Source organism: Heteronotia binoei, chromosome 12 (genome assembly GCF_032191835.1).
Source record: "Heteronotia binoei isolate CCM8104 ecotype False Entrance Well chromosome 12, APGP_CSIRO_Hbin_v1, whole genome shotgun sequence".
Lineage (NCBI taxonomy): Eukaryota > Metazoa > Chordata > Lepidosauria > Squamata > Gekkonidae > Heteronotia > Heteronotia binoei.
This window is the reverse complement of record NC_083234.1, coordinates 28,066,057-28,092,042: the sequence shown is the minus strand read 5'-3', so window position 1 is coordinate 28,092,042 and position 25,986 is coordinate 28,066,057. Positions and strand designations below refer to the sequence as shown.

At 47.0% G+C, this 25,986-nt stretch overlaps 1 protein-coding gene and 1 non-coding gene across 2 annotated transcripts in view; one reads left to right on the top strand and one right to left on the bottom strand.

Moving 5' to 3' along the window:
- The first annotated feature begins 15,156 nt into the window (after window positions 1-15,156).
- Window positions 15,157-25,986, top strand: part of ESAM (endothelial cell adhesion molecule) — a 99,895-nt gene continuing 89,065 nt past the window's right edge. The window contains exon 1 of the mRNA XM_060251051.1: window positions 15,157-15,266. Coding sequence (XP_060107034.1) covers window positions 15,221-15,266 — 46 coding nt within the window. The 5' untranslated portion in view covers window positions 15,157-15,220. The remainder of the gene's footprint in view (window positions 15,267-25,986) is intronic.
- TRNAV-GAC (transfer RNA valine (anticodon GAC)) lies at window positions 20,640-20,711 on the bottom strand. Its single transcript has one exon. It is a non-coding gene; the product is annotated as a tRNA-Val (tRNA).

Genomic DNA, 25,986 nt, shown 5'->3' with positions numbered 1-25,986 from the left:
GATATGTCTTGCTTGCTCAATGACAACCATCTTCATTGTATGGGTCTTCAACTGACATTTTCATAGGCTTATTTTTATTTCACAATATGCTTCAGAAAAACCTCAGAGTGGTTTATAATATGACTTAACCCCACCCCCCAATATTATCTTAATAATAAATTACCCAGTGAAGCTAACATTGCCTAACGAAGCGGCAATACATTCTGGATTGAAAAATAGTTTCCACATGCTTCCTGAAATAAGAGTACGATCCTAAAGAGATCTGCTAAATGGGCTTGGAAGGTTGTGATGCTTATTAGGGGATTCATCGTATGTTTGCTCTAATGTCCTAACAGAGCAGGCATGTCAAGCTCGGCACAGGAAGAAGTTCTGTAAGCAGGTACAATCAGACTGACTTTGGACAATATTGCCAATTGAAGCTGGCACCTGAAGAGCTTAATATATATGGAGGTCTAAATGTCAGCAGATCTTTCCCAAGAATTTCTTTCCCAGTTTGTGTTTGATGAATATTTGATCCCTGTATCTAGATTTTAGAGGATAAAATCCTCTAAAGCAGCTTTTTTATGTGGCAGGAGCAGCTTTTTTATGTGGCAGGAGAAAGTTATGATGAGACATAGTGTCTACACATTGCAAGAAAAGGATCTGTACATCTTCAAATTGTTTGGAGTAGTGGTGGTATTGAAAGGCAGCCCCTGCATCACTAGATGCCGACTGAAATTATAACAATTACTTGGCATTATACCTTTGTTCAAAATATCCATTCACTCTTCAGTTGGGGTTGCCAATAGAGAACTTGTTGAAGTTTGTGAGAGAGGAGCATTTGTATCACACCCTCTCCTCCAGAAAACTGGTTCTGGAGGCACCTAGCAATGTAATAAAAATTAGGAATTGTAAAAACCAGTTCAAAAATAAGCTGCAAAGAAGGTGTAAAACAATGAAAGCAGGTAGTAATTTATAGAACCAACTATTTAAGCAGGAGAAGCTAATTATAGAAACATACCTTTATGAGACTAGATGATTAAATAGGTCTTCGCTCTGCTCTGGAAAGGGCTGAGTTCAGAACCAAGAGAAACCTCTTCATAGATGGCCTTCTAAATGTGGGGTGCCACTGGTGAAAAGACCCTGTTCCTTGTTGCCATCTGCACCTTTTTTTAAAAAAAGGGTGATGCCCTGACCTGGATAATGCAGGCAAGCCTAACCTTGTCAGATCTTGGAAGTTAAGCAGGATTGACTCTCGCAAGTCCTTGAATGGGAGACCTCCTTGAATACCCCAGCTGGGAGGCAGAGGCAGGATTTATTAAACAACCTCTCTGAATATCCTCCATGCCCACAGTAAGGGTCAGTCACCAGAGGTCACCATAACTTCTAGGAGTGCATGCCCACAAACATAAAAATACAAAAAAGAAGGGTGATCATATTCTCATAAATCTCTAGCTTGAGGCCTGCACCTCAGGGAATTTGCAGCTTACCTGTTCTTCCAGCTGCTGTTTCAGAGTGGAAACCAGCTGCCAACCTCAAGCTCCACTGGGTGAGGAAGGGTCTTCTTATGTTACCTTCTACCAGATTGTTTTAACTGAAGGAACTGGCTCATAGCAGAGCATCTGCTTGACATGCAGAAAGTCCCAGGTTCAATGCCTGGCAAATCCAGTTGAAAGGGGCCAGGCTGGAGGTAATCTATCTGAGACCTTGGGGAGCCACTGAGTAGACAACATTGACTTCGATGGACCAAGTCCATGATTCAGTAAAAGGCAGCTTCATGTGTTTGTTGCTGTGGAATGCTAGGGGTTGAGCTTCTGCATGCCAAGCATATGCTGTACCACTGAGCCACAGCCTGTCCTCAAGCATGATCCTTTCATGATGCTAACCAATATTTACAGAATGAAGAAGAGTTGGATTTAAACCCCACCCTTCACTCGAAGTCTCAGAGCAACTTACAATTTCCTTCCCTTCCTCTCCCCACAACAAACATCCTGTGAGGTAGGTGGAGCTGAGAGAGCTCTTGAGAGAATTGCTCTTAAGAGAACAGCTTTAAGAGAACTGTGATTGACCCAAGATCACCCAGCTGGCTGCATGTGGAAGAGTAGGGAATCAAACCTAGTTCTCCAAATTCGAGTCTGCCACTCTAAACCACTACACCAAACTGGATGGATGTGTTATGGAAAAGTGAATAATTTCAAATGCTTATGCTCTGTATGAAAGCAAACTATTGGAGTTATAGCTCAGCGGTAGAACACACTCCTTAGAGTGCAGAAGGTCCTAGGTTTAATCCCTGGCACCTTCAGTAAAAGGATGGCAGGTACTGGGAAAGAACATGATGGACCAGCAGTTTTGACTTTATTTATTTGAATTTTTGACTGCCCTACCCAGTAGCTGGACTCAGTGGTTCACAACAAATTACACTTCAAAGACAAGATAAAATCAAATAACAGCAAAAGCATTACAGTTCCCTAAAACAAGATGGCGTCAAGATTAGGTGGAGCTGCTATCTTTGGTGGGATGTGGGCCAGCAATGACCTCCTCTGCCACTTGGCCAGGAAGAGGAGACCCAAGCTGAGAGTTTCAGCCAAGATCACAAATGGTGCATAAGAAGAATCATGTGATGCTTTTTTGTGAATAAGATAAAAGGCAATCGATAATTCCAGAAATACATTCTACAGCACATAAGAGAAAAAGCAATCAATCATTCCAGAAATACATTCTACAGCACGTAAGAGAAAAAGCAATCAATCATTCCAGAAATACATATAGCAGAATTCATGTTATCTTAGACACGCCTTCACTCCCCAAAACTAGTTGTTTCAGGGGTTGAAGATGACCTAAGATGAGAGATTTCAGAAGGCTCTTGATTTTTCTGCACTTTGGCCAGCAGAGGGGGCCATGTTCTAAAGAAAGTGGCAGTGTTCCAATTCTTGGAGGATCATGTGAAACAGCTGAGCTGAGATTATTTCAGTTAACTTTTTCCAGATGGCAAATGCTCAGCTTACTTTAACACTACCAGAGCTGTTCAATTCCCTCTCATGCACCTTATCTATCTGCCATGTTTTTACCCCTATGCTTCTTTCAAAGAACTATTGATGATATATACGAAGTCTCCCTCTCACTCAGGGGTGGTCAAGCTGTGGCTCAGAGCCACATGTGGCTCTTTCACACACATTGTGTGACTCTCAAAGCCCCCAATGTCCCATTAGCCAGCTTGGAGAAGGTATTTCTCTCTTTAAAGCACTTTGCCAAGCCAACTGGTGGTTTGGATAATATATAAAGTTGCTTTCCTTCCACCTCTCCATCTATCTTCCTTCCTTCCTTACATTTGTCTTGTGGCTCTCAAACATCTGGTGTTTATTCTGTGTGGCTCTTAACTTAAGCAAGATTGGCCACCCCTGCTCTAGCTTATAATCACAACAGTTTTAGGGCATGCTGAGATCAAATGGCCTAAAATCACCCAGTGAACTCCAGGGTTGAGTGAGGATGTGAACCTGGGTCTATTCAGTCCTAGTCTAACAGCTACACCACACTGGCACCCAACTCCACTAACTGCAGTAGTATGCCCATGAAGCTGCCTTATTCTGAATCAGATCATCAATCCACTGGCACTGACATCCAAGGTCTCAGGTAGAGATCTTTCACATCACCTGCTGCCTGGTCCTTTTAACTGGAGATGCCGGGGATTGAACTAATAATAATAATAATAATAATAATAATAATAATAATAATAATAATAATAATAATAACAACTTTATTTTTATATCCCGCCCTCCCCCGCCGAGGCGGGCTCAGGGCGGCTAACAGACATGGAGATCCCATGATTCATGTAAAACAATGTAAACAATTTTAAATATATCAATTGCATAATAAATTATTTAGAATAGATAAAATGTATAACATGGGCGCTAAAAACTGTAATCATAATATCCACAAGATGGCTAGATGTCCACACGTCAGATTAATCGGGTTCTATCTCGAAAGCAAGCTGGAAAAGAAATGTTTTGCAAGCCCTGCGGAATTGGTTCAGGTCCCGCAGGGTTCGCACCATCTCTGGAAGGTGGTTCCACCAACGAGGGGCCATCACTGAGAAGGCCTGCTCCCTAGTAGCCTTCAACCTAGCATCTCTTGGCCCAGGGATTGTTAGTAAGTTCTGAGAGCTAGATCTCAGTGCTCTCTGGGGCACATATGGGGAGAGGCGGTCCCTTAGGTAGGCAGGTCCTCGGCCATATAGGGCTTTAAAGGTAATAACCAGCACTTTATAGCGAACACGGTACACAACCGGCAGCCAATGCAGATCCCGCAGCCCAGGCCGCACAGGTTCCCACCGTGGTAGTCCCTCCAGCAGCCTGGCCGCCGCGTTCTGGACTACCTGAAGTCTCCGTGTTCAGTATAAGGGCAGCCCCATGTAGAGGGCATTGCAGTAGTCTAGTCTCGAAGTGACCGTTGCGTGGATCACAGTTGCTAGGTCGCTGCGCTCCAAGAAGGGAGCCAGCTGCCTCGCCCTCTTGAGATGGAAGAAGGCGGATCTAGCAGTGACGGCTATCTGGGCCTCCATTGATAGAGAGGATTCCAGTAGCACTCCCAGGCTCTTGACTTTGTGCACTGGTACCAGTGGCGCACCGTCAAAAGCCGGTAGGGTAATCTCCCTTCCCGGTCCGCCGCGGCCCACGCAAAGGACCTCAGTCTTCGCCGGATTCAACTTCAACCTGCTCAGCCTGAGCCAGTCAGCCACGGCTTGTAATGCCCGGTCCAAATTTATAGGGACATCACCAGCCCGGCCGTCCATCAATAGATAGAGCTGGGTGTCATCTGCGTATTGATGACAACCCAGCCCATACCTCCGTGCAATCTGGGCAAGGGGGCGCATAAAGATGTTAAACAACATCGGGGAGAGAACTGCTCCCTGGGGCACACCACAATGAAGTGGGTGCCTCTGAGACAGCTCCCCCCCAATTGCCACCCTTTGTCCCCGACCGTCAAGAAAGGAGGAGAGCCACTGTAAGGCTAGCCCCCGAATTCCTGCGTCGGCGAGGCGGCGGGTCAGCAGCCAATGGTCGACCATATCGAACGCAGCCGATAGGTCTAGCAACAGCAGTACCGCCGAGCCGCCTCGATCCAGTTGTCATCGGAGGTCATCCATGAGGGCGACCAGGACTGTTTCCGTCCCATGGCCCGGGCGGAAGCCGGACTGGCATGGGTCTAAGATGGACGCGTCCTCCAGAAATTCCTGTAACTGCACCGCCACAGCCCTCTCGATAATTTTGCCCAAAAAGGGCAAATTTGAGACCGGCCGGTAGTGTGCCAATTCGGCTGGGTCTGATGACGGTTTTTTCAAGAGAGGGCGGACCAATGCCTCTTTCAGGGGTGTTGGAAAAACACCCTCTGAAAGGGATCGATTTATAATATCCCGTATAGGATATCTTAATTCCTCCTGGCAGGCCTTAATTAGCCAGGAGGGGCATGGGTCCAGGTCACAAGTCGTGGATCGTGCAGTGCCAAGAATTCTGTCGACCTCCTCCAAGCTGAGCGGGTCGAAGCAATCCAGAGTTAAATCAGAAGACACGCATTGGGCTTCGAGTTCACTTACTGCCTCCAAATTGGCAGGGCAGTCATGGCGGAGCGATTGGACCTTATCCGCAAAAAATTTCGCAAAAGCCTCACAGCCAATCTCCAATTCCTTAGCTTTTAAGTTGCCTTGAGGCAGTGTAGTCAGGTTCCGAATTATTCTAAATAATTGGGCTGGGCGCGAATTTGCAGATGCAATCTTAGCCGCAAAGTATGTTTTCTTTGCGGCCTTGATTGCCATCTCATAGGACTTCATAAACTTCCTATAAGATGTTCTAGTCGCCTCGTCACGAGTACGCCGCCATTGCCTCTCTAGCCGTCTAAGGCCTTGTTTCAGCTGGCGTAATTCCAGGGTATACCACGGAGCCAGCTTAGTCCGAGGCCGCAGAGGGTGCCGGGGTGCGATCTCCTCGATGGCCCTAGAGAGCCGGCTATTCCAGGTCTCAATCAGGCCATCGAGGGAGTCGCCAGAGGGCCAGGGGTCCCGCAGAGCCATCTGGAACCATTCCGGGTCCATTTGGCTCCGCGGGCGAGCCATAATCGGCTCCTCGCCTAAACAGGTTTGGGGAGGCATATCTACACGGGCCTTGAGGGCGAAGTGATCCAACCATGGCACTACCTCTGCGGTTATGTCGCTCACTACAATCCCAGCCGCAAAGATCAGGTCTAACATGTGTCCAGCCTGGTGGGTGGGGGTTGCAACAAATTGAGAGAGTCCCAGTGTCGCCATGGAAGACACTAGGTCCGCCGCCTGACTGGAGGACGGGTCATCAGCATGGACGTTGAAGTCACCCAGGATTATCAGCCTTGGATGCTCCAACGCCCAGCCTGTCGCCGCCTCGAGCAGGGACGGTAAGGCGTTGGCTGGTGCGTTAGGCGTACGGTACACCAGCCAAATCGCCAACCCCTCTCCATCCCCCCACGCCAGACCGGCACATTCAATGCCCTCAATCTTTGGGGCCAGGAGCACCCTGAAGGAGTAAGCCTCCCGTGCAAATAATGCCACTCCTCCCCCCCGCCCGATAGTCCGCGATTGGTGGAAGACTGAGTAACCTGGGGGAGCTGTTTGCGAGAGGGCTACTGTATCACCCTCCCAGATCCAGGTCTCAGTCACGCAAGCCAGGTCCATATTCTGCTCGAGCATAAACTCTCGGAGAATTGAGGTCTTATTATTAATGGACCTGGCGTTGCATAACACCAATGACGGAGGCGGGTTACACCTGGCCCTACTACCTGTCACCCTTGGGATGGGCCGCAGATTGGAGGGGGGCCGAGCACCAACTTGTCTCTGTCCTCCTCCCTTATAATATCTGCTCCCACCGCCATACCTCCCCCTCCCCAGGAGCACTGGAATCCCTGAGCCGGCCATTCCTCGCTGGCAGCAGCTGCTATAAACCACTATCAAGGCTGGTATCTAATCGCTCTCTCCTCACTCCGTCTAACTAGACCCTAATTCTAATCAACCCAAGAACCCCCCCCCCAATTCCTTATATATATTTGATATAAATTAATTCCAGTAGCAATCAATTTAACTCCCTCACTAATTCCAATCAGTCAGTATCACAGGATTGCGTGGAGGGGTGGTGGCTCAGTGGTAAAGCATCAGCTTGGCATGCAGAAGATCAGAGGTTCAATCCCTGATGTCTCCAGTTAAAGGATCTGGCAGAAGGTGATGTGATAGCCCTCTACAGAAAATCATGGAGTGCCATTGTCAATCAGAGTGGATAACACCAACCTAGATAGACCAACTATCTGACTCATCTGACTCATTGTCTGTCTAGATCTGTTCTAATTCCTTCAAATATGAAAAACATCCTCCTATTTCTGGTACAGGAAACAATCACTATGGAGGGGAAATGAGCTGGGCTTTTTTGTAGAAAAAAAACCCAGCAGGAACTCTTTTGCATGATAGGCCACACCCTCTGATGTCACCATTGTTTTGCGCTGGGCTTTTTTGTCAAAAAAGCCAAGCAGGACCTTATTTGCATATTAGGACACACACTCTGATGCCAAACCAGTAAGAACTGCATTCCTGTGTATTCATGCTCAAAAAAAGCCCTGGAAATGAGCAAACCCTTTTTTTTGGGGGGGGGGCCTGTGGGGTCTAGAGGGGACCTGCCCAAGCTGCAAAGTCTGTAGCATTATTTGCTCTGCTTGTGACATTTCAGAAATTGACATTTGTCAGTCATGATTCACAAGGCTGTATGTATGGGTTGGAATTAGAGAGGCAAGTCTGTGTTACAGATCTGAACCACCAACCACCCAATCTATCTAGCACATTTTAACCAACCCCTTTCTATAGTGGGATAGATGGTTCTCCTCAGGGCTGTAGCCAGGATTTTAAAAGTTGGGGGGGCTTTTTAAGAATTCAGGGGGCACCTTTTCCCATCCACTGCGGGGTTTGCCACTTCTCAAAAGCTTTCTGTGGTTGGGGCAAAATCTGGAGGCTCTGAATGTGGCCAAGCCGAGACAGTCAGCCTTAAAACTTTGGAATCGAGAAGGAACTGCACCTTGCATGCAAGCAACGGGGTTTCCTTCCACCTTCTTCTCGCCCACCCCAGCACTTGGTAGCCAGCAGCTATATCCATCCCCATTTATTCATCCCCACTCCCCAGCAATTTCCTCCACCTCCCTACTCCCTGCCTGCTGCTTTTGCTGCTGCAGTGCACTATGCCCTGCTCAGCTCTCCTGACTTTGGCTGCTGCCGCTGATGCTTCACCAGCTCAGCCATGGCACAAAGAAAAAGAAGAAAAAGCAGCCTGCAGCCTGGAAAGCCCTCAGAGAGGGAGTCAGGGGGCCCTGACTGGAAGTCAGGGGGCAATTCCCTCACAAGCCCCCCTGTGGCTACAGGCCTGGTCCTCCTTCCTCCAATTTTATTTCACAACAATCCTGTAAAACAGGTTAATCTTAAAGGGTGACTTGCCCAGACAGCTTCATAAACTACTAGGGTGGGGACAAGACTCTTGGTCTCTCAGATCATAGTCTGACATTCCACCATACTGGCCCTGCTCACTTATACAAAGTCATATCATTAGTCAACTCAACTCAGTATTGTCTACTTTGACTGGCAGCAGCTCTCCAGGATCTTGAGAGCCAGTTTGGTGTAGTGGTTAAGTGCATGGGCTCTTATCTGGGAGAACCGGGTGTGATTCTCCTCCACCTGCATCTGCTGGAATGGCCTTGGGTCAGCCATACCTCTCACAGAGCTGTCCTTGAAAGGGTAGCTTCTGGGAGAGCTCTCTCAGCCCCACCTACCTCAAAGGGTGTCTGTTGTAGGGGAGGAAGGTAAAGGAGATTGTAAGCTGCTCTGAGATTCAGAGTATAGGGCACAGTATAAATCCAATATCTTCTTCTTCAGGCAGAGAAAGCTCTTTCCAAACACCTGAAATCCTTGAACTGGAGATGGTAAGGATCAAACTTGGGACCTTCTGCACAAAAAGGATGAGCTTTCCTCATGAGCTGTGGTCCTTTTTCACAATATGATAGGGCAGGAGTGGTCAAACTGTGGCTTGGGAGCCATGTTTGGCTCTTTTTCACATATTGTGTGGCTCCTGAAGGTTGAAGAGGAACTTAAGGCAGGCTTACTCTCAAGTAAGCATGCTTAGCATCAGGACCTCAGTCAGCTTCTGAGCGCTGACCCATAGGGAGGTGACTATTTTTGCTATGTGTGAAGCAGGGAAGGAGGTGAAAATAGGCAGGCTTGGAAGCTCCTCTCCTCCACCACAGAGGAGACCCTGGAATTAAATGGAGGGTGGAAATAAAGAGGGTGGTGCAGGGTTCCTCCTTAGTTTCAGAGCTCTTGTAGGAACTGCATTTACTAACTTTGGTGTCAAGGCAAAGAGAGATGCATAACAATGCAAACGGTAGTCAGTGAGTACATGGGTGTTCCCTTTTCCCATTGGTGCAAAAAAAAGTTACCTGACCTTTCCCTATGCTAGTCTTTTGGGAGCTGCTATTCTCAGCTTTTGTTTTTTTTCTAAAGTTTCCTTCTAGGATGGTCTTATTGTAAAGTGCATACATATGTATTTTATCTTCCTGTGAAAGAAAGCATTAAGAATTTTAATAAAGATGTGTGTGTAATATTTGTTTGTGTCTTGCAGCTCTCAGACATCTGATGATTATTCTGTGTGGCTGTTAAATAAGTTACATTAAGCAAGTTTGGCCACCCCTGTGATAGGGGATGCAGAATCTAACTATTGTTCTAGCTAAAATGTACAGATCTATTTATTCATTTTTACCCTGTGTTTTTCTTCAACAAGGAACTTACACCATTCTCCTCTCTTCCATTTTTTCCTAACAACAATCCTGTGAAATAGGTTATTAGGCTGAGAATTTTTGATTGGCCTTAAGTCACTCAGTCAGCTTCCATGACAGAGGACAGATTCAAATCTGAGCCCCTCCCAGAGTGGGGATTTGAACCTGGGTCTCCCAGATCCTAATCTCATATATTGACCACTACACCAAACCGGGGGGGGGGGGGATACAGCTTTCCCCTGACTTTCACATCTCATTCCGGAATGCAAAGGGGTAGTTTTGCTTCATAGCAAGCAAAGACTAATTGGATAACAACAGGAGTCTAGCCGACTCCCGTGTTTTTATTCAGAATCATCACTTTTGTCTGGGGAGCTCCAACAGTGATGGTTTCACAAAGATGGAAAATAAATTTTCTCCAAGAGTACAAAATAGATTAACATCCAGCTGGGCCACCTAGATCTAATCTGTTCATATTCAGAGATTTGGTTAAATCCTGATTAGATTTAAGAACATGTTAAAGTTGTTACCCTTCCATCCTAATCTGATTGAAGCCTCAAGCCAGCATTGTTTGTGTTCATTTGAAAGTTCATTTCCCTCACTAGTAATTATTGGACAGGTGAATCTATTACTGTTCTCTGTACTGAGGATGAGTGGCTAAAGGGAGGCTTCTGTAATTTCCCCTGTGCCACTTCACATTGGAGAGCGATCACGGCTTAGTGAGGTTTTCCTTCTGTGTCTTCCTTCCATTTGCTCTTGTTTGTTTGGGTGGCTTATTCCCAAAACTGCCCATAAAAAGATCATAAGCGTTCCCTTCTCTAGAGAATGGTAAGTTTAGCCACGCTGATCTATGCACTAGCAACCTCCAGATTTGACTATTATATTGTCCTTTACGTGAGTCTGCTCAAAAATTATGGTGGGGCCTGCCGCAGCCTCTGCCCCCTGACTTCTCCTATTGGGTGCCCCTGACCTTCCCTCCCCCTACCACTGAAAGCTGAGAGGCTAGGGACTGCCCCCTCCCTCCTACTACAATTTAAATTGCATGGGAGGGGTACCCAGGGGCAGCCACTGCCCCTCCCATGCCATTTCAAGGGCCCACTGATCGCAGGCTCTTGAAATGGTGTGGGAGGGGCAGCGGCTGCTTCTGGGTATCCCTTCCGTGCAATTTAAATCACAGGGGAGGAAGGGGAGGCTCCCGGTCTCTTAGCTTTCACCCCGTGGACCCTCAAGCAGTGGCAGCAGTGGAGAGGGAGGGAAAGTCAGGTGCCCTGAGTCATGATGGTGGCAGCTGGGGGTGGGGAGTTGCTAAGTGCCCCTGACTTTTTTACATGCCCCCCAACTTTTAAAATCCTGACTACAGGTCCATACAGAATACTGTTATCCAGGCTTATTTTAATAGCGCTGGCCCATATACTTTAAGGCCCATCTCTCTGGGTATGAGCCTGTGCTGCGGAAATTCTACTCAGCCACCCCAACGCCTGCAGATTGCTCCAACCCCAGCAAAGGTGCATTCAGCTGCCATCGGCTTTCTCAGGAGCTATCCCAGGTGTGTGCAACAGTCTGCCAGATGAGCTACAAGCCTGGCCTAAACTGGGGTATTTAGGTTGCTTGAGAATATTCTTTCTGTAGTGAAGGGGAAGGACTCCACCTCCCTGCACCACATACCTCGGAGAAACTCATGAGAAGTCAGGTCCTGTCACTGAAGCAATTGCTAACAGAAGGAGAAGAAGAACTCAGCTGAACCCTTTAGCTATTCTGTGTAATTTTTAAGATTAAGGGCCAATATCCCTAGTTAGCACTTAGACAGTCCCATCCTGTGGTATAGTGTTAATTTGGGCTTCACATTCAAACATATGAACTTCTCTGTTTCTCATACTGGAGAGACACTCCCCCCCCCCTTTGTTTCTTCTCTCTTCATTTTTAAACCAAACTTGCCAGACTGAGAACGCAGCTCCAAAACACCAACTCGGCAAATAACAGGAAAGGAGGGAGCAGGAGTGGCTTTAATTTTTGGAACTGGCACAACAGTGTGTTGACACAGACTTAGTTGCTTTTTGCAAATTGGAGGCCAACTTCAGAAAGAAGGGGGGAGGGGGGATGAAGATGAAAGGCTACTGTTGAGCTACCTCCTGTTTGCGTTCCCAGCAAGCCTCATTCCTGGAAGAAGATCACTTGAGCACCACACTAAGAGAGGTCAACCAACTTATTCCACACCAGGAACCTTTTCTTAAAACTACAGGGTGCCAGTTCACACATATAGTGAGTGTATTTCATTCACATATGCAGCATGCATATGTGAGTGAAGCATCACCACTTGAATACCACAGATATGATCCCACACCGAAGCCTCCACGTCACGAAGTCTCTGAGTGACTGCAGCAGCTGTTGATTCTGATGGAGGCTACAGCAACCTGGAGCAACCATTCCTCTGTTTCCAACCCTCTCTACTACATGCTCTCCAGCTTCCCATCTTCAAGCCTGGAGAGAAGAACAAGAACAGGCAGTTTTCTTCGATGGTTCATCGACTTCATCTTCCTTAAGTCACTCCTTCAAGGCATCCCAGATATGCTCAGAATCACTGTCAATAAAGGGAGATCACAACATTCTTCTCCTGCCTGGAAGTGTAGAGCTGTTATGGAAAGGTGCAATTCTGAAAGGGCATATTCTTCTGTCTAATTGGGGGGGGGGACAGATTAGTAAAAGAAGAGAGGATGGGAACAGGATGCTGAAGCAGGGAATAAGAGGTGTTTCTTTTCTTGCTGAAACAAGAATCTGGTGGCACCTTATAGATGATGAAGAAGAAGATGATATTGGATTTATATCCCACCCTCCACTCTGAAGAGTCTCAGAGCAGCTCACAATCTCCTTTACCTTCCTCCCCCACAACAGACACCCTGTGAGGTGGGTGGGGCTGGAGAGGGCTCTCACAGCAGCTGCCCTTTCAAGGACAACCTCTGCCAGAGCTATGGCTGACCCAAGGCCATGCTAGCAGGTACAAGCGGAGGAGTGAGGAATCAAACCCGGTTCTCCCAGATAAGAGTCCGCACACTTAACCACTACACCAAACTGGCTCTCCAGATTTGTCTCATTTGGTGTTTCCTCAAGGATCCCTTCATCTTTACCAAAGCTTTCATGCTTTGTATGTATGCTGAACTCATTTAAATCCTTTGAATGATGTATGATTGAGAAGACGGTTGATTGTAATGGTTTCATAGCATGTGGTTTAAATGGTTAGCTGCCTTGCAACCTTTGCAAGGGCAGAATGGTAGGCTATAAATGCTGTAAACAAATAATGCATTCGGGAAGAAGCTTTAGCAAATCAGTCTTCGCTTCGCCACTCAACTTGCTGACTCATGTAGGCCTGTGCGAGAATAAAACAAAGTAGGAGTCCAGTAGCACCTTTAAGACCAACCAAGTTTTATTCAGAATGTAAGCTTTCGTATGCCTGCATACTTCATCAGACAAAGGAATGGTGTACAGTGATCAGAGTTACATCTAGCTGGTGGGCAGTGGTTAGCCATGCAAAATGGTACAGTTATAATCCAATAGCAAAACAGTGAAATTAACAAATTGAAAGGACACTTGGTCAAACTGAAAGGGCATTTGGTCTGGATAGCATCTGCATGTCAGAACTGAAGGTTACAGGGCAATAAAAGCAGTCTGTTAATTGCTCTCTGATTTCTTAAAGTCTGGGTTAAACTGAGAACATATTCTCAGAACTGCTCTTATTACCTAATTCACTTTTTGACATGTAGCATATATTATAAACATTTCAGTATACACTAGAATATAGTGGAAGATGGGTCCAGTGCAATGTGCAAGAATAAGTTTCTTAGCTGTGAAGGTGCTGCTTATTTTGCTGCCCCAGACTCACACAGCTACCTCCTCCCCCCACCCCCACCCCACCTCGGAATCTTTTCCCTTGCTAAACACTCTTGGTGTAAACCTAAAGACAACTTCCTGGAAGTCAGCCAGCCAAATGAATGACCTGAGCAGGATGTAGTAGTTAGTGTCAGAGGAGGATCTGGGTGACCCAGGTTCAAATTCCCTTCTGTGGATTTCAGGATTAAGAAGAAATTTAAACAATAGATAAAAAGGAGACTTGTTGATGCATTTGTTTGGATTTCAGAGTAAGTGGTCATGTTACAATTTTAGAATTAGTATAATTAATGCTGTTTTTCTTTGTCCTGGAGGAAGAAAATTGGAATGTTTTAATGTTTCTTCAGTCTTTTCCCCTTTTATATATGCTTTTTTTTCTTTCTTTCCTTGCCATTTTTGTTTCTTCTTTTCATTATGTTTGAATAATTTAATAAAAGTAATATTTTTAAAAGAAACAAATTCCCCTCTGCTATGGAAGTTTGCAGTCACACACTCTTAATCTACCTCACAAGGTTGTTGTGAGAATAAATGAATCAGAAAAGAATCCTGTAAGTCACCTTGGTCCCCACTTGGAAAGAATGTGGGGTATATATGAATAAATGAAGAACGTGGAGTATAAATGAAGATCCTGTGAGGGGTATGTGTGTCAGTGAGAGATAGAGCGCGTTCGCATATGACCGCCCAAGTCTTCACCCAAAAGCTACCCACAAGCAGTGCTGGCTTGGTGTCAGGGGAGTGGCCTAATATGCAAATGAGTTCCTGCTGGGCTTTTTTCGAAGATGCACGACCACTTTTACATGCTCCTAGATCACCTGCCCTGACCCTCTTGTTCGAAATGTAAGGTTTTTGCAAGCCTGAAAGCTTCTTTAAACGGCTGCATTTTGGATTCTGCCCTGTTTCAAAGATGACTTCAGTTTAAAAAACAAACAAGCAGAGAGATTGCTGAAAGCCAGGAAAGTAGTATTGTGCAGCCCTAGCAGACGCACTACAGTCTACGGCAACGGCACATATTGCAATAACTAGTGTATAGGACTGCACTATCAATATTCCACTCTTCGTCTGGGCAGCAAAGGTCCGCGTCGCGCGGGCTCCGTTGGCCGGGTTTTTGGTGCAGAGCCGGCCCGCCTCCTTCATCAGCCTGACCCGGGCGCCCTTGAGCCTGCTCATGGGGTCTCGCTTCTAAGCAAACGGCACGGCCGGTCGGGCTTCCTCCACCAGGCTACACCGACTTGGCCCCGCTCCGGGCTTTCCCCGCGCGCCACCACACCTCCACCCCGCAGCGTCCGCTCGCTCGCCCCGCCCACCACCTGCGCGCCCCGCCCCCTTGCCCCTGATAGGTCTCTTCCCCTTCCCTGGGGCGCCGCCCCTCCCTCCTCCTCCCCTCCCCACCTGCCTGCCCCGCCCCTCTGGGCCCGGCTCCTCCCCCTGGCTGCCTGGCCGGCGCCCGCCCCCTCCGCTGCACCTGCCGCCTTCGCTTCTGCGGGCTGGAGCGGCGGGGACGAGGAGCGCGGCGCTGCAGGCGCCTCCGGGGGGAATCGGCGGGATGGAGCCTCTGCCCTCGGCGCTGCTGGGACTGGCGGCGCTGCTGGGTGAGCGACGGGGCGCGGGGGGTTGGCCGGAGAGCGGCGGGGACAAGCTGGGCTTCTCCCGCGGGCTGGGCGCAACTTGCAGCCGGTGCCCAGCCCGCCCCCACCCGGTGCCCAGCCCGCCACTTGGGTCTTGCCCGGGCGCTAGAGGGACCAGCGGAGATGCGCCCCCGGCCAGGCCACGGAGCGGGAGGATGGGCAGGAGAACTTCTGGTCGGCGGCTAGCTCGGGGGGGGGGGGGGCGGGTCGGGGCGCTCCTTTGGAAGGGGGGGGGGCAGCGCCACTCCAGGGAGCTGAATGCGGAGTCAAAGAGACCGACAGGGGGGCATCCCAGCGCAAGGTTTCCTGGCGAGCCCGCTGCTTGGAGGCACGCTAATGCGGATTCATTACCGCGCAGCAACTGTCTCATCTGCGAATCGTGCTGTTGGGGGATCGGACCCCAGGTAAATCCACCCCACCCCACTCTTTAGGGGCGAAATAGAAATGGTGCTCTTCATTTGCCGGGTTTAGTGATTCCAGAAGAACGCTGTGTGTAAAGTTAGAATCGCGTGTGCTAGAATAGCCACCGGTTAATTATTGTTATTATTATAGGGGTTTTTTTTGGGGGGGGGGGTGGAGTCTAAAGCGGTGGTGACGTTTCACAGTCTTTTCTCTGGCGGTGGTCCTGCCTGCGGTGTTGCAATGAATTTGTATGTCGAGGCAGAATCTTTGGCGGGGCTCTGAAGAAGTCTGGGTTGCCGTGCAGCATGGTGAAGTTGCTCAGCCTCAAATTAATAACGGGAGTGATCCACCTCGCAGGGTTGTTGTGCGAGAAAAGGAGGGGGTTTGTGCGTGAAGCGTGTTCGCTAGCAATTTTGGGAACCAGTGAAGGCCGCTCGGGTGTTTAAAGACCACTCTCTCCCCGGGTCTGGAAGGGATCCCCCCCCTCCCCTTCCTCAGGCTGCCTGGTTACAGCGAGCCTTTGCAGCTAATCTCTCCCCGTCGAGTTCGCCGCCTCCCCGCGGTTTCCCTAATCCAACCCGAAGGAGAGGAACCCGGCGTGCCTTTAATCTCTTCACTACTTTAGCAGCCACCTTTCCTGCAGCTCGGGGCAGCGTAAACCTTCCAAAAAACCATCGATTAAAATACAGATTTCCAAAAATGTTTCAAGACAACTCTTCAAAAATAACAAAACGGCAGGACTGAACACTCTGGTGACCCTACTGTTTTGGGGAAAGGGGATGTATCCTGACCCTGCTCCTCTCCAATCTGAAATTCTCCCTTGAATATTGCAGGTTTAACAGAGCTCACTGGTGATTTGGGAGGTCAGGTCAGTCCAAACAGAGAATCTGTTGTTATTAGCTGCCTGTTGACCGGGCTGGTTCCTTCATTATCCATTAATCATTCATGGGCCCTGCCGGAATGATACATTGGGGACATCTTAGGACACTGGTTTCAAGTGGGCAAGATTTGTATTCAGACTTGAGGAGGGGTTGCTCCACTCCAGTATCCTTGCCACAAATTATTGAATTATTTGTTTGTTTTTTATCCGGAGGCATGAGGAGAAAGGGAAGGAAGATGCATACTGTAGTAGATCCTTTGTTGATCAAAGACACTCTAAGAAGTTAATTCCAGAAGGGCTGGTCTGAAGTGTGCTTGTGTGAAGCACTCTCAAGTCACTTCCTACCTATGGCGACCCTGTGAATTTATGACCTCCCCAATGTCCTATTAACAGCCTTGCTCAGGTGCTGCAAACTGAGGGCCCCCATGGCTTTCTTGATGGAGTCAACCAGCCCATCTCATGTTGGGTCTTTCTCTTGTCCTGCTGCCTTCAACTTTTCATAGTATTATTGTCTTTTCCAGTGACTCTTATCTTCTCATAATGTGACCAAAATACAATAGCTTCAGTTTAGTCATTTAAGCTTCTAGGGAGAGTTCAGGCTTGCTTTGATCTTGAACCCACTTGGAGTTTTTTGGTGGTCTACAGTGTCTGTAAAATTCTACCGACACCACATTTCAAATGAATCAACTTTCTTCCTGTCAGTTTTCTTCACTGTCCAACTTTCTCACCCATAGTAATGGGGAATACTATGGCGTGAACTATCTTGATGTCACCGGTGACACATCCATACACCTTAAGAATCTTTTCTAGCTGTTTCATGACTGCCCTTCTGAAGCAGCTAAATAAAACAGGAGCCCAATGGTACTTGAACAAAATGTATTTCAGCATACGTTTCATGATCCAGCATTCACTGCATCGGATGCGCTGGAGTGGCCATCCGTTAGGATGATGAAAATAATAGCTGCAATTAACAGAAGAGAATGTTACAAAAAGTGGCCAGTTTAAAATAAGATCTATCACTCAGAGCAGGTGAGGACCACTCCAAACTTTTGATAAATTAGGTTAAGAATAACATACAATCTGATCAAGGAAGGTTCTGGATGAAAACATAGAAAAATTGGTCCAATTATAAAGTTACAGAGGTATAGCTGAACTAATTAACTTAAGCAAGGAGTGGATTATGCAAGATCTATTAAGCATACATAGAGGCTGAGGAGTCCAAAGTCTTGTTAAGGTCTGGGGATAGGAAGATGGCATACAAAAACTGAACAAAGCCAGTGCTTGAAGAGATGCAAGCCCTCTGTTTCTGGATTCTAGCAGGCAGCTATCACCTGTTTTTGTACTAGATGAAGAGCTGGTAGCATTCAAGGTCTTTCCAGTCCAGGTTGCTTTCTGTCTGCCTGTGTGTTTGTGTTGCATGGTCTTTCCCCTAAGATCATGATTGCAGAGAGAATAGGAGCTTCACCACTGTCAACAAGATATTCAGTATAAGGGTAATGATTGGCAGGCTGCATTTCTTGGTGGCTTGCAGAAGATTTCCAGGATCTCTCTCATCCAATTACCAACAGGGTCCATACCTGTTTCCCTTCAGCAAGGCTATTACTTCATGAGACCCACCATCACCAAACTCTGAGCCACAGACTTTATCATTGGACCAATTTTTCTGTTTTCATCCTGAGTATTGTCATTGAGATCATAGCATAGCACTTCTCCTTATTGTCCCAACATCCTGTTTTGGGGGGGTCATTATTTTTTTTAAGTCAGTAAAAAGCAGGTTTTCCAGAGCTCTGAAACTCCTTTCAAGAACAGATGCACAGCCTGATTCCTTCTAATTATGACACAGCACGTTGTGAGTGTCATTTTAGGGACCTTTGCTTAAGGGGCTTGTTTGAAAGATATTCTTGGGGATATATGTCCCTGCCCTAATCCATCTGGGCAGTTCTGTGGTTGTGTTGAATGGTTAAATGGCAAATACAGGGGGAGTTCTTTGTGTAGTGCTAAGTGGTCCAGAGAATATTTTGGAACAACAGGATAAACCTGTGCAAAGAGTACCCTCCAGTAACCAAAGTATGATTTATTTATTCATTTGAAAATATGTATAGAATGATCTGAGCAGCATCCGTAAGCATTGAATTTGGTTTGATATTTGTGCTGCTTTAGAGATGTTTCTGAGGCCATTGCTTAGGTTCATCTTTGAAAGTCTGAAACTTGGACAGATATTATAACAACATTTTTGTCCTACTCTTCCTCCCGGGAGCTTCAGGCAGCCATGCATTGTTCTCCCTTCTTCCAGACCCACAACAACCCTGCCAGGTAGGTTAAATTGAGGGAGAATGACTAGCCCATGGTCACCCAGAGAGTTTCATGGCAAGCTGGGTTCTGAGTCAACAGTCTTACCCACTATATCACACTAGGTTTGCAGTAGCTGAGTCCTTGCATAAGATATTGCCAGGATGTGCATCAGGCCTCAGATTCAGCAGGAGCTCACAGGAGCACAGCTCCTAAACCTTTCTGAGGGTTCCCCCTCTTCCTCCCCACCTAGCTGGGCCATTGAATAGTAGATGCAGCTGCATAACAATCCCTGGATTAAGAGAGTGGTCAGCCAGCCAACCACCAGGAGCTTTTCCACACCTCCAGCAGCCCTCATTAACCTCTGGAGAAACCCACTTCACCGTATCTCCACTTCTTATGTGATTTTGGGTGGCAGGTGGCTTGCTGGCCTTTTGACTGGGGGGTGCAGCCCAGGAGAGCCCAAGCAGGCCTCACTCGCCCGGGTCTCTCATTTCTTGCATTGGATTGCTTTTGGCTGTGTGGGGGGGGGAGGGGCAGCATATGTTAATGAGTTATGCTAACAAGCTCCACCACCTATTTTTCTACAAAATGACCCCTGATGTGCATTATCATATTTCAAGCTGAACAAAAAAACCCCCCAACTGATTCAAGCACCCCCACTTGCTTCAAAACCTGCCTTTAAAAAACCAACAAAACCCCTCATGGTTCTAGCCCTTAAAACAGTAAATGTGTAGTGTGAAGGTATTGCCCTGCTGTGGGAAACCACTGATTGAAATTTCCAGCAATTGAAGGTGGGATTCTAGAACCCTCTGTAGCAACTTTGTTTAGCAGAATAAATCATGCCAAGTAATTGTAAAGCAATTGTAAAGCAAAATCTACATCATGTGTATCACTTACATATAGGGTTACCAGATGTTCTCTTTTTAGAGGAGACGCCCTGTTTATTTGGTATCCATCCTGTTTTGGGCTGTTTTAAAAAAAAACTGATGAAAATATCCTCTTTTGGGGCTAGAAGGTTAGGATATTCCTAGTTCATGACAATTCTCACAGCTTAAATAGTAGTGGGATTTAAAATAAGATTTGTCATAGTGATCACTTGTTTGAAGTAGTCAGTTGGGAAATAAGTCCCCTTTTTTGCTTTTCAGAATATGGGAACCCTACTTATATAAGCTGCATCATTTAGATCTTCCTTAAAAAACATTAAAATTGATATTCCTTATTAAGGTATCTTCCAGGATCACAAAGGGATGAGGAGTGTGTGTGTGGGGGGGGGGGGGGGGAGCTCACCAGGACTATCATAACCTCCATGTTCACCCACATTCTTGGGCTGGACTCTCTTCTTGGTGTAAAAGAATTACAAGATGGCACGTGCTGTATTTGTGCTGTTTTTTCCCACCCTGTGCCCTTTGCTGAACTGCTCTCTTGTTTGTTTCTCTTTGATGGAAAGTGAGACCAGAGGGCAGCTGATAATCTGTCTGTATAATACTGTGTAAATGTCCAGGGCCTTCTGCAAATACTCCCAACAAATGACTTGTGTCAAATAAGTGAGAGTACTACTAATCGTATGCAGTATTGGGCGCTTGTGTAGTCTGTTAGGAGAACTGCACAAGCCCTTTTGGGCCAGAAAAGGTGATCAGAGCTCACATGAAGTTGTCTTATACTGAACCAGACAATTGGTTCATTGAAGTCAGTGTTATCAACTCAGACTGGCAGTGCTTCTCAGGCAGAGGTCTTTCACATCACTTATTGCCAGATACTTTAACTGGCAACACCAGGGATTAAACCTGGGACCTTCTGCATGTCAAGCAGATGCTCTGCCACTGAGCCATGGTCCCTCTCCTTAGTGCTTGTTGGCTCTAAGAGGGCTACTTAAGCTGATTTTTTTTTGGGGGGGGGGGCGCTCTTGACATGACAGTTGTGCCAGAAAAATGCAAACTTTGAATTTCTTCCCAATTCTATGAGTGGCGATGCACTCTTGGGCTGTTCTTGAAGATCCATTTCTCTTAGTGTACTATTAGTGACTCTGCAAAACTGGAATACTTGATGGTTGTGTTTGTGGTTTAAAATAAGTGGTGTTTCTGTGATGCAGGCTGCTTTTACATATGTGCAGTTGGCTGCGTCCAGCATTTCACTAGGCAGCTGGCAACATACTTGAAATTTGTTGGATTATTGCCCAAATCACCTTTTCACTGCCTGCACATAGTGACACTCATTTTGGTGGTGCATGCCTACGCAACATCTTAAGCATAAACTACAGTCCCCAGTGAGGCAGCATAAGAACATATGTGCACCATTTATTACTTATTTGTAGCTTGCTTGTGTCCTCAGTGTTGACCCAAAGCAGTGTAGAAGAAGATGATATTGGATTTATATCCCGCCCTCCACTCCGAAGAGTCTCAGAGTGGCTCACAGTCTCCTTTACCTTCCTCCCCCACAACAGACACCCTGTGAGGTGGGTGGGGCTAGAGAGGGCTCTCTCACAGCAGCTGCCCCCTTTCAAGGACAACCTCGGCCAGAGCTATGGCTGACCCGAGGCCATGCTAGCAGGTGCAAGTGGAGGAGTGGGGAATCAAACCCGGTTCTCCCAGATAAGAGTCCGCACACTTAACCACTACACCAAACTGGCTCTCCAAAGTGTACAACTTTGTTGTCCTCCATTTTATCCTCCCAACAACACTGTGAGGCAGGTTAGGCTGAGAGTGTGTAACTGGCCAAAGATCAACCCAGTGAGCTTCTGTAACAGCGTGGGGATTCAACCCTGGGTCTCCCAGATCCTCATCCAGTAGCCTAACCACTACACCAAGCAAAAGTGAGCATTATTCAAATTGCTTGTTGGTGCTGCATACAACGAGCAACCAGATAATGGGCTGTGGGACACGGTCTATGGCCATGTTATAAAAAGTTAATTTATGTGTGTGTGTGGAGTTTGGAGAGACTGACCTTGAAAGGCATGGGAGCTGAGATCCTCACCCACTGCCTTGACTTCTGTTGTCCTTCCCCAGCCTTTAGAATTGCGTGACACAGGACATTGGAAGTGTGAGTTCAGAAAAGCCTGCTTCTCTGTAAAGGAAGTGGCATTTGCCTGATAGCTTTAAAAGGAGATGGAAACGATGACTCTAAAACATGATGTTGGGAACAGTTTTGTGCATGTGTGTGTGTTCCTCCCAAGGGAATGTGCTGGGTGGGCCTTTGTTTTATTTCTAGCCCTGATTTCCAGGATCCCATGGAAACATTTTGTGCTGGGTCCAGAGCTATTGGGTAGAAGGGAGGGAGATCAATGCAGAAAAATTCCACGTTGACAAAATTCAAGTATATGTTTCTTTGGCGATTCCCCCTTCCCCGTAAGAGACTTAGAAAGACAGGCAGCATCATAACTAGAATAACAGGGCTTTTATTTTGTTTTAGCAGGAATGCACAGGAACACAGTTCCAGCTGGTTTGGCATCAGGGGGTATGGCGTAATATACAAATGAGTTCCTGCTGGGCTTTTCCTACAAACTAGATCCCCCACTCTCCTTGGATTATTTAACTGAGAGATGGTGTACTTACACAAAGAGGCTGCTGTTTCAGATTTCCTGTCACCTACCTTAATTTCTGCCCAGTTCAAGTTTAAACTGCATTACGCTATCTGTTGACAGGGAGGGGGAGTATCTAGCAGTGCAATCCAGAGCAGGCCTGTTCAGAACCCAACTCAAATCTATTCACTGGGTTTCACTCACAGGAAAGTGTCCTTAGGATAGCACTGTAGGTTTCTGAGAAGTCCGCTTTTGCGATGGGACAGAGGGGATGGGCCAGTTCCCATTTGTCCTTCTCCATCGTTCCACTGCCTGGGTTCCTGTTCATTCACACCCTTTTTCCTTTGAGGCACCGACTTTGAAGGTAAACTAGATCTGCCAGTGGATCTCTTCTCCCAAGTTGGGCACCTGGTGGGGGGGGGGCACTTGGTTCAGCTTGCTCCTGGCTGCCAGTGATTCTCCAGGGCAGTGTCCCAACACGGATTTTCCCAGTAAGTTGAATGCCTAGTCCATCGTTGAGTTTAACCCTTCCTCTCAGGGGTGTTGAACTGATTTGTTATGAGGGCCTGATCTGACATAAGTGAAACGTTGTCAGGCTGGGCAATATGTGTACCTATTTAAGATTAGGTAGCAGAGATATAAACTTTATAAAGGACACAGACAAACAAATAATTAAAAAAAACACTTTAAAACATGCTTAAAACAGTACTTGTTGGTTTTAAGGTGCTTTCTTTGTATTTCTCTTATGGGATCCAGGGAAGTGGCCAAAGGAAGCTCTGTCTTTTGCCTTCCTTCCCCAGGGAACCAAGAGGGGAAGGAGCCTCAGCCAATAGAAGGAAGTGAGGCTTGGCTCAGTAGCTCTGCTGTGCGATTCAGAAAGCCTGGCAAAGTAAGCTATCCCTTCCCTCCCCAAGGGAGGAGCCTCAGCCAATGGAGAAAATAGAAGCTTTGCTCTGTAGCTCCTGTGTGATTGAGCAAGCCTTGCAAAGCAAGCTGTTATGCAGAAGGAAACAAGTAAGGGAGAGAATGAAGCAGATGACAGCCAGTTGTTCGGCGGCCTGATTCGGCCCCTGGGCCACATGTTTGACACCCCTGCTCTACATCATTTTTTTCTGACTTCAGTAATGTTTCAGGGCTTTTATTTGCCTTATGGGGAAACATTCAAGTGCCTCTGTGTTCTGGCCGCCCAGTGCTTCCCTCCCTGGGCGCAAAGACTTGAAGATTGGAAAATGGCATAGGGAGAGGAAGGTTAGCCCTGCCCACCCAGTGATATGGTCCTGACGGGAATTAGTGAATCCCTTGTGGGTTTTGTTCTGCACTTTAGAACCCCACATGTGAGATCCATGCACAGATCTCCTAAAGTTGCATCTGGTTTGAGCCTTGGTGGGACCTACTCACAGGAAAAAAATACCACCGGTCTCAGTGGCTTCTGCCAGGTTCCTAATGCTTGAAGTTTTCTCGCTAGTTACAGGATTCTGTAAGAGAGAAATGGCTCATCTGGTCCTGCAAAAAGTGAATGCAGAAAAACAGTTTCAACTGTGTGTGTGTGTTCCTTTTTTCTTTTTGCTAATTCAAGGTTATAAAGGAAATTCCTCCTCCATTGGACCCCTGTCTTAGTTCCACTGAACTTTTGTTAATATAGGGTTTTTTATTACATTTTAAACTCACCCGTCCTCTGCTGTACTTTCTGGCCAGCATAATTAGTTTTCCTCCCCACCCCACCCCTACATAATTAGTTTTCCTCTCCTGACAACAACCAGGGGAGTTAGATTCGAACCCAGTAGCACCTTAAAGACCAACAAGATTCCCAGGGTGTAAACTTGCAAGAATCAAAGCTCTCTTCATCAGATATCTAATGAAGGGTGTTTTGACTTCTGGAAGCTTTATCCTGGAAATCTGGTTGATCTCAAAGGTGCTACTGAACTTGATTTTAGCTCTTCTACTACAGACCAAGATGGCTACCCACCTGTCTTTACCTTCATGAGGTTAGGCACTTTTCTCCCTTTCTCACAATACAAGAACTTGTAAGCACTCATTGAAATTGCTGAACTGTCAGGTTAGAATGGATAAAAGGAAGTACTTCTTCACCCAAAGGGAGATTAATACATGGAATTCACTGCCACAGGAGGTGGTGGCAGCTACAAGCATAGATGACTTCAAGAGGGAATTGGATTAACATATGGAACAGAGGTCCATCAGTGGCTATTAGCCACAGGGTATAGAGATGGAACTCTCTGACTGGGGCAATGATGCTCTGTATTCTTGGTGCTTGGGGGGGGGGGGGCAACAGTGGGAGGACTTCTAGTGTCCTGGCCCCACTGATGGACCTCCTGATGGCACCTGGTTTTTTTGGCAACCGTGTGACACAGACTGTTGGATTGGATGGGCCATTGACCTGATTAAACATGGCTTCTCTTATGTTCTCTTAGGTTAACCTTTGAGAGAATCACTGGCTCCGGGTCAGCCAGTGAGATCCATAGTGAGTGAGAATTTGAACCTGGGTCTGTTTGGTCCTTGTCTGACACTCTCTAACCACTGTACTATGCAGCTTCCCTATAACCATCCTTGTGACTTCTGATATACATTTCACCTGTCACATCGTGTTGGACCCCTTGTCAAGTATCTTAGTCCTGATTTTCCTCTACTGCCAGAGTTTTTAACTTATACTGTTGCCATTCATCATTAGTTGTTTCTCATCCCTGTTTACTTTGAAATTGGCTGTAATGTCCAGAATTATTATAATGAGTCACTTATTCAGGGCTCTATATTCCATCCAGAGTGATAGTCATGTTAGTCTGTAGTGGCACAATAAAACAGGAGTGCAAGGGCATCTTTAAGGCTAACAAAACTTATTTGGACATAAGCTTTATGTGTTCGGGGTGGGGGGTGTCACTTCATAGATGCAATGAAGTGTTCTCAGCCGTTAGATGTCCGCAGGTCTGAGTGTAAATACAACAGGAAGCTGTGTGTAGGAGGGGTAAGGGAGATGTTAAGGTAGGGTTGCCAATCTCCATTTGGGAGCAGGGGATTCCCTGCTTTGGAGGCCTTCCCCCCATTTCAGGGTTATCAGAAAGTGAGGGGAGGGGTTTGGAATGTCTGCTGAGCCAGTTTGGTGTAGTGGTTAAGTGCGTGGACTCTTATCTGGGAGAACTGGATTTGATTCCCCACTCCTCCACTTGCACCTGCTAGAATGGCCTTGGGTCAGCCATAGCTCTGGCAGAGGTTGTCCTTGAAAGGGCAGCTGCTGTGAGAGCCCTCTCAGCCCCACCCACCTCACAGGGTGTCTGTTGTGGGGGGAGAAGATATAGAAGAATGTAAGCTGCTCTGAGTCTCTGATTCAGGGAGAAGGGCAGGGTATAAATCTGCAATTCTTCTTCTTCTTCGTCTGCTGGGCATGTCATTATACTGTAGGGACACTGTTCCTCTTAGGTATAATAGAGAATCGATCGGTGGGTATCTGGGGCTCTGGGGGCCCCCTGTTTTTTGAGGCAGAGGCACCAAATTTCCAGCATAGCATCTGGTTCCTCTTCTCAACCCTTAAGTTTTAATTTGGACCAAGGGTCCGATGCTATGAGCATCCAAAAAAGGTGCCCCCA